General features: G+C 36.8%; 1 protein-coding gene across 1 annotated transcript; it reads right to left on the reverse strand.

The window, feature by feature from the left end:
- Positions 1–7498: 7498 nt before the first annotated feature.
- LOC127559436 (40S ribosomal protein S12-like) lies at positions 7499–7885 on the reverse strand. Its single transcript, XM_051993211.1, has one exon. It carries the CDS (start codon positions 7883–7885, stop codon positions 7499–7501), a length of 387 nt encoding a protein of 128 aa, XP_051849171.1.
- Between the last annotated feature and the right edge of the window lie 266 nt (positions 7886–8151).

Raw genomic sequence — 8151 nt, forward strand, 5'->3', positions numbered from 1 at the left:
AGAACCGAACAGTTCTCTTGTTGCATAGGGAGAATTGGATTTAGAAGGTATAAATAATCCGGGAAGAGAAACAAAAATGCAGATAGTTCACATTCGTTTCCCAGTGTTCTTTCTTTGGGTGTAGCTGCTTTTGTCCGTCATTTATCAATTGAAACTCAGGTCTCTTTGTCAAAGAAATCCACTTCCATCAAAATATGTCCTCATACAATATCGTTGTCGAAGTGTATAATGATCTCCTGGTTCTGCTCATTTCACTTAGCATCAGTTCATGTAGGTCTCTCCAAGCCTCTCTGTATTCATCCTGCTGGTCATTTCTTACAGAACAATAATATTCCATAACATTCATATACCACAATTTACCCAGCCATTCTCCAATTGATGGGCATCCATTCATTTTCCAGTTTCTAGCCACTACAAACAGGGCTGCTACAAACATTTTGGCACATACAGGTCCCTTTCCCTTCTTTAGTATTTCTTTGGGATATAAGCCCAATAGAAACACTGCTGGATCAAAGGATATGCACATTTTGATAATTTTTTGGGCATAATTCCAGATTGCTCTCCAGAATGGTTGGATTCGTTCACAACTCCACCAACAATGCATTAGTGTCCCAGTTTTCCCGCATCCCCTCCAACATTCATCATTATTTTTTCCTGTCATCTTAGCCAATCTGACAGGTGTGTAGTGGTATCTCAGAGTTGTCTTAATTTGCATTTCTCTGATCAATAATGATTTGGAACACTCTTTCATATGAGTGGTAATAGTTTCAATCTCATCCTCTGAAAATTGTCTGTTCATATCCTTTGACCATTTATCAATTGGAGAATGGCTTGATTTCTTATAAATTTGAGTCAGTTCTCTATATATTTTGGAAATGAGGCCTTTATCAGAACCTTTAACTGTGAAAATGTTTTCCCAGTTTGTCGCTTCCCTTCTAATCTTGTTTGCATTAGTTTTATTTGTACAAAGGCTTTTTAATTTGATGTAATCGAAATTTTCTATTCTGTGATCAGTAATGGTCTCTAGTTCATCTTTGGTCACAAATTTCTTTCTCCTCCACAAGTCTGAGAGATAAACTATTCTATGTTCCTCTAATTTATTTATAGTCTCGTTCTTTATGCCTAGGTCATAGACCCATTTTGATCTTATCTTGGTATATGGTGTTAAGTGTGGGTCCATGCCTAATTTCTGCCATACTAATTTCCAATTATCCCAGCAGTTTTTATCAAATAATGAATTCTTTTCCCAGAAGTTAGGGGCTTTGGGTTTGTCAAACACTAGATTGCTATAGTTGACTATTCTGTCTTGTGAGCCTAGCCTTTTCCACTGATCCACTAATCTATTTCTTAGCCAATACCAAATGGTTTTGGTGACTGCTGCTTTATAATATAATTTTAGATCAGGTACAGCTAGGCCACCTTCATTTGATTTTTTTTTCATTAATTCCCTTGAGATTCTCGACTTTTTATTGTTCCATATGAATTTTGTTGTTATTTTTTCTAGATCAATAAAATATTTTCTTGGAAGTCTGATTGGTATAGCACTAAATAAATAGATTAGTTTAGGGAGTATTGTCATCTTTATTATGTTCGCTCGGCCGATCCAAGAGCACTTAATATTTTTCCAATTATTTAAGTCTGACTTTATTTGTGTGGAGACTTTTTTATAATTTTGCTCATATAATTCCTGACTTTCCTTTGGTAGATAGATTCCCAAATATTTTATGGTATCAACAGTTATTCTGAATGGAATTTCTCTTTGTATCTCTTGCTGTTGGGTTTTGTTGGTGATGTATAAAAATGCTGAGGATTTATGGGGATTTATTTTGTAGCCAGCTACTTTGCTAAAATTATGAATTATTTCCAATAGCTTTTTGGTAGAATCTCTGGGGTTCTCTAGGTATACCATCATATCATCTGCAAAGAGTGATAGTTTGGTTTCCTCATTGCCTACTCTAATTCCTTTTATATCTTTCTCGACTCTTATTGCCGAGGCTAGTGTTTCTAATACGATATTAAATAATAATGGTGATAGTGGGCAACCTTGCTTCACTCCAGATCTTACTGGGAAAGGTTCCAGTTTTTCCCCATTGCATATGATGCTTACTGATGGTTTTAAATATATGCTCCTGACTATTTTAAGGAAAAGTCCATTTATTCCTATGCTCTCAAGTGTTTTTATTAGGAATGGATGTTGGATTTTATCAAATGCTTTTTCTGCATCTATTGAGATGATCATGTGGTTTTTGTTTGTTTGGTTATTGATATAGTCAATTATGTTAATAGTTTTCCTAATATTGAACCAGCCCTGCATTCCTGGTATAAATCCTACTTGGTCATAGTGTATTATCCTGGTGACAATTTTCTGTAATCTTTTTGCTAATATTTTATTTAAGATTTTAGCATCAATATTCATTAGGGAGATTGGTCTATAATTTTCTTTCTCTGTTTTCAGCCTACCTGGTTTAGGTATCAGTACCATATCTGTGTCATAAAAGGAGTTTGGTAGGACTCCTTCAATCCCTATTTTTTCAAATAGTTTATATAACATTGGAGTTAATTGTTCTTTAAATGTTTGGTAGAATTCACATGTAAATCCATCTGGTCCTGGGGATTTTTTCTTAGGGAGTTGATTGATAGTTTGTTCTATTTCTTTTTCTGAGATGGGACTGTTTAGGATATTTACTTCTTCCTCTGTTAGTTTGGGCAAGCTGTATTTTTGGAGGTATTTTTCTATTTCATTTAAGTTGTCGAATTTATTGGCATAAAGTTGGGCAAAGTAACTCCTAATTATTGCTCTAATTTCCTCTTCATTAGTGGTGAGTTCTCCCTTTTCATTTTTAAGACTAATAATTTGATTTTCCTCTTTCCTTTTTTTAATCAGATTTACTAAGGGTTTGTCTATTTTGTTGGTTTTTTCATAGAACCAACTCTTAGTTTTATTAATCAATTCAATAGTTTTTTTACTTTCAATTTTATTGATCTCACCTTTTACTTTTAGAATTTCAAGTTTAGTGTTTGACTGGGGGTTTTTAATTTGTTCCTTTTCTAGCATTTTTAATTGCAAACCCAATTCATTGACCTTCTCTTTCTCTATTTTATACAAATAGGCCTCTAGAGATATGAAATTTCCCCTTATTACCGCTTTGGCTGCATCCCATACATTTTGGTATGATGTCTCATTATTATCGTTTTCTTGGGTGAAGTTATTAATTATGTCTATGATTTGCTGTTTTACCCAATCATTCTTTAGTATGAGATTATTTAGTTTCCAATTATTTTTTGGTCTACTTCCCCCTGCTTTTTTGTTGAATGTAATTTTCATTGCATCGTGGTCTGAAAAGGATGCATTTACTATTTCTGCCTTACTACATTTGAGTTTGAGGTTTTTATGTCCTAATATATGGTCAATTTTTGTATAGGTTCCATGAACTGCTGAAAAGAAAGTGTATTCCTTTCTGTCTCCATTACATTTTCTCCAGAGATCTATCATATCTAGCTTTTCTAGTATTCTGTTTACCTCTTTGACTTCTTTCTTATTTATTTTCTGGTTTGATTTATCTAATTCTGAGAGTGCAAGGTTAAGATCTCCCACTATTATAGTTTTACTGTCTATTTCTTCTTGCAGCTCTCTTAGTTTCTCTTTTAAGAATTTAGATGCTACCCCACTTGGTGCATATATGTTTAATATAGATAGTGCTTCATTATCCATGCTACCCTTTAGCAAGATATAGTGTCCTTCCTTATCTCTTTTAATTAGGTCAATTTTTGCTTTAGCTTGATCTGAGATCAGGATGGCTACCCCTGCTTTTTTGACTTCACCTGAAGCATAGTAGATTTTGCTCCAACCTTTTACCTTTAACCTGCATGTATCTCCCCGCTTCAGGTGTGTTTCCTGTAAACAACATATTGTAGGATTCTGGCTTTTAATCCATTCTGCTAACCGCTTTCTCTTTATGGGGGAGTTTACCCCGTTCACGTTTATGGTTAGAATGACCAATTCTGTATTACTTGCCATCTTGTTAACCCCGGTTTATGCTTTCCTCCCTTCTTTCCCCTTTCCCCCCCTTCCAAGTATTAAGCTTGTGAGCACCCCTTGCTTCTCACAGCCCTCCCTTTTTAGTATCCCTCCCCCCTCCTTAGAGTTCCTCCCCCTATCTTACCCCTTTCCCTCCCAGTTCCCGTATTCCCTTCCCCTTAGCTTATTCCTTCCCTTTCCACTTTTCCCTTCTCACTTTTCAATGAGATGGGAGAAGTTTCACCATAGATTGAATATGTCTTAAGATTTTTCACTTAAAGCCAATTCTGAAGGCAGTAAGATACCCACTATATTCATCCCCCTCCATTCTTTCTCTCAGATATAATAGGTTTCCTATGCCTCTTCATGAGATGTACTACCCCCACTTTACCCTTTTTCTGGTACAATGTCCTTTCCACATCAATTTCTAGAACAAGGTATACATGTATTCTTTATACATCTATATAGTCAAAATATAGTTCCCAAGATTAATCTTTACCTTTTTAGATTTCTCTTGAGTTCTATATTTGTAGATCAAACTTTTTGTTAAGTTCTGGTTTTTTCATCAGAAATAGATGAAATTCGCTTACTTCGTTGAATGTCCATCTTCTTCCCTGGAAAAAGATGCTCATTCTCGCTGGGTAAGTTATTTTTGGTTGCATACCAAGTTCCTTAGCTTTTCGGAATATCATATTCCAGGCCCTTCGATCTTTTAATGTGGATGCTGCCAGATCCTGGGTGATCCTTATTGTGGCTCCTTGATACTTGAATTGGGTTTTTCTAGCCGCTTGCAATATTTTTTCTTTCACCTGAGGGTTCTGGCATTTGGCCACTATATTCCTTGGTGTTTTGATTTTAGGATCCCTTTCAGTGGGTGATCGATGAATCCTTTCAATGTTTATTTTTTCCTCTGTTCCTATGACTTCTGGGCAGTTCTCTTTGATAATTTCCTGGAAGACAGTGTCCAGGCTTTTTTTTTCATCATGTTTTTCTGGGAGTCCAATGATTCTCAGATTGTCTCTCCTGGATCTGTTTTCCAGGTCTGTTGTCTTCCCCAGAAGGTATTTCACATTTTTCTCCATTGTTTGATTTTTTTGGATTTGCTTGACTGATTCTTCTTGTCTCCTCGAGTCATTCAATTCCACTTGTTCAATTCTGATTTTCAGTGAAGTATTCTCTTCACTCACTTTTTTAAAATCTTTCTCTAATTGTCCAATTGAGTTCTTTTGTTCTGTGGAATTTTTTTCCATTTCGCCAATTTTGTTTTTTAGAGAGCTGTTTTCTGTTTCCAGTTCACTAATCCTATTTTTCAAGGATTTTACTTCTTTATCCACTCTCTCTTTAACTTTCTCCAGACTCTTTTCCCATTTTTCTTCTAGCTCCCTTGTGAGAGCCTTTTTAATCACTTCTATGAGGTTCATCTGTGCTGAGGAACAGCCGATCTCCTCCTTTGGGAATCACCTGGGGACTGCCTGTTTTTAGTCTCCTCAGGATTTAGAGTCTGCTCTCTATCTGTATAGAAGCTGTCAAGGGTTAAAGTCCTCTTCAGCTTCTTGCTCATTCTGTCTATTAATCAGAGACAAACTACCAAAGAAAAACAGAAAAAAACTGGAGTCTTTCTTTGGGGAGGGGCTGGGTGTGTTATCGAGCTTCCTCTACAGACTGCAGGTGGCAGCAGTGAGGCACTAGCAGGACTGTGCTGCGCCTGCGCTCTGAGATCCCAGAGCGTGCTGAGTCACTGAGGGGGGGAAGGGGGGGGGGCAGGTCCTGAGAGACTTCAGCTGTTTGCGGTTGTGTTCTTCAGCCCCGGTGTTTTTAGCTTTTCTGCTGGGCTGTTGACTTGCTGCCGGAGGAAATTATCCAAACCTGTAGCGAAGCTCTCCCCGCAGAAACGGCTACGATCACTCTCCACCCCCTCTCCAGTCTGCTCCCGTGCTCTCACTGCCGCTGCCCTCAGCCTGTGCCCGATCTAAAACCGCCCCAGCCCTCCAGTAAAGACAGACCTTTCTTGGCGGATCTCAAGGATGGCTTCTCTTGGTAACTATTTGTGGGTTTTTTTCAGTCAAGCATTGATTCAGAGGCTTGTAATGAAGTGGATAGTGAGAGAAAGCGCGGAGCTTATGCAACTGTGAGCCTCCTCTCCGCCATCTTAACCGGAAGTCCCCTGTATATGTTTCTTGTAATTCTTTGCTACTTATATTAACAATATTGCATAGTTAGAAAGAACTTTATTTGTTTGTTTTATTTTGGCAAAATTTTTCCACCAAACTCATGTGGTGAAAGGAAACATAGATCTTCCACCCTATTAAAAAATCCTTAAGAAAAAAATAGATTTTTTTAAAAAGAGAGTATGATTCAATCAATATTCAGACACAATCAGTTCGGATATTATTTTTCATCTTAAATCCTTTAGAGTAGTCCTGAATCACTGGACTGCTGACAATGTCAAAGTCCTTTATAGCTGATCATCCCAGAACATTTACTTGAGTTCGTGGAGGACTTTCCAAGTTTTTTTCTGAGACATCCTTTCCCACAAACAACAATATTCCATGATAATCACATACTACAATTCACCCAGCCATTCCCCAACTGATGGGCATCCCTGAAATCTCCATTTCTTTGTCCTGAGAAAAGAACTGCTACAAATAATTTTGTACATATAGATTCTTTTTCTTTAAAAAAAAAATCTCTTTTGGTATTCAGGTGTAATAATGGCATTGTTAAGTTAAAGAACATGCATGAATTTATAGCATAGATCATATCTTTTGGTCATTTATTAATTGAGGCATGATTCTTATTTTTTAAAATATAACTCGGCTCCCTCTGTGTCTGAAAAATAAGGCTTTATCATAGAAATTTGCTTCAAAAATTTTACACTTATTATTGCTAACTGTATTTCCCCCCATTTATTCTATTCTCTCTCTTATTTAACCCTGCCCATCTCAAAAGTGTTTTGCTACTGACCATTCCCTTCCCCAAAATGCCTGCTTTTTTTTTTATCATCCTTTCCCCTTTCCTCCTATTTTCCTGCAAGGTTAGAGAGATTTCTATGCCCATATTGAGTATATATGTTATTTCCTCTTTGAGACAATTTTCATGAGAGTAAAGTTCACTCACTCCTCTTTTCCCCCTCTATTGTAAAAGATTTTTCTTATCTCTTTATTATGGCAGATAATTTGCACTATTCCACTTTCCCTTTCCCTTTCTTCCAGTATATTCCTCTTCCCCATCTTAATCTCATCATTTAAAAATATATCATCCTTTCATATTCAACTCAGACCTGTGCCTGCTGTCTAACTTCAAATTGTGATAATAATGAGAACGTTCTAATGAGTTACAAGTATCATCCTCCCATGTAGCAATGTAAACAGATAAGCCTTATTAAGTCCCTTATGATATTACTTTCCTGATTACCTCCTTAGGCTTCTCCAGAGTCTTTTTTTTTCAAATCAGACCATTTTATTTGCTCATTTGTTGCATTTAAAAATCTTCTTCAATGATATCTTTGGCCTGAGATTTCTTACCATAGTCCTTAACAACAATGCAACTGCATCCAACTACTTTAAAGGGTTTTCCCCTTCTATCAATTTTACAGTGTTCTACCCATTTACCCAGAATCTTGTTGTTATCAAACTTGATCAAGCTGATTTGGTGTTCAGCACACAGGGCTTCAATCAACATTACATACATAGGTTCATCACAGTTGGAAGCAAGAACGCAAAGATGGGCTTGGCATTTGTCCAAGGCTTTGGCAGCTTCACAAATTCCATAAGCTAATCCATGGTGGATGAATGTGGTCTTCAGCACTTCTTGTAGAATAATGTTAACATTCATTATACCTCCAGGAGCAATGCCTTCCTTGGCCATGGCAGCAGTTCGTGGTTGAAGCTAAATCTCGAAAACACCTGGGAGCTTCTGCCTCCTGCTTGACTCAGCTGTGACAGAGAAAGAGACAGAGTCCTTTATTTGAAAATGGAAATTTTTCAACTCTGGTCTTTTCATCACAAATATTGAAAATCCTCTAATTCTTTGAATGATCACCTTTTCCTCTGAAGAATTATACTCAGTTTTGTGGGTAGGTGATTCTTGGTAGGTGGTTAGATTCACATCTAACTCCATTGCTCTCCAGAATA

This window comes from Antechinus flavipes, chromosome 4 (genome assembly GCF_016432865.1).
Source record: "Antechinus flavipes isolate AdamAnt ecotype Samford, QLD, Australia chromosome 4, AdamAnt_v2, whole genome shotgun sequence".
NCBI lineage: Eukaryota > Metazoa > Chordata > Mammalia > Dasyuromorphia > Dasyuridae > Antechinus > Antechinus flavipes.

Coding starts and splice junctions, on each gene's coding strand:
- LOC127559436 (XM_051993211.1), bottom strand. CDS start 7,885: ATGGCCAAGGAAGGCATTGCTCCTGGAGGTATAATGAATGTTAACATT.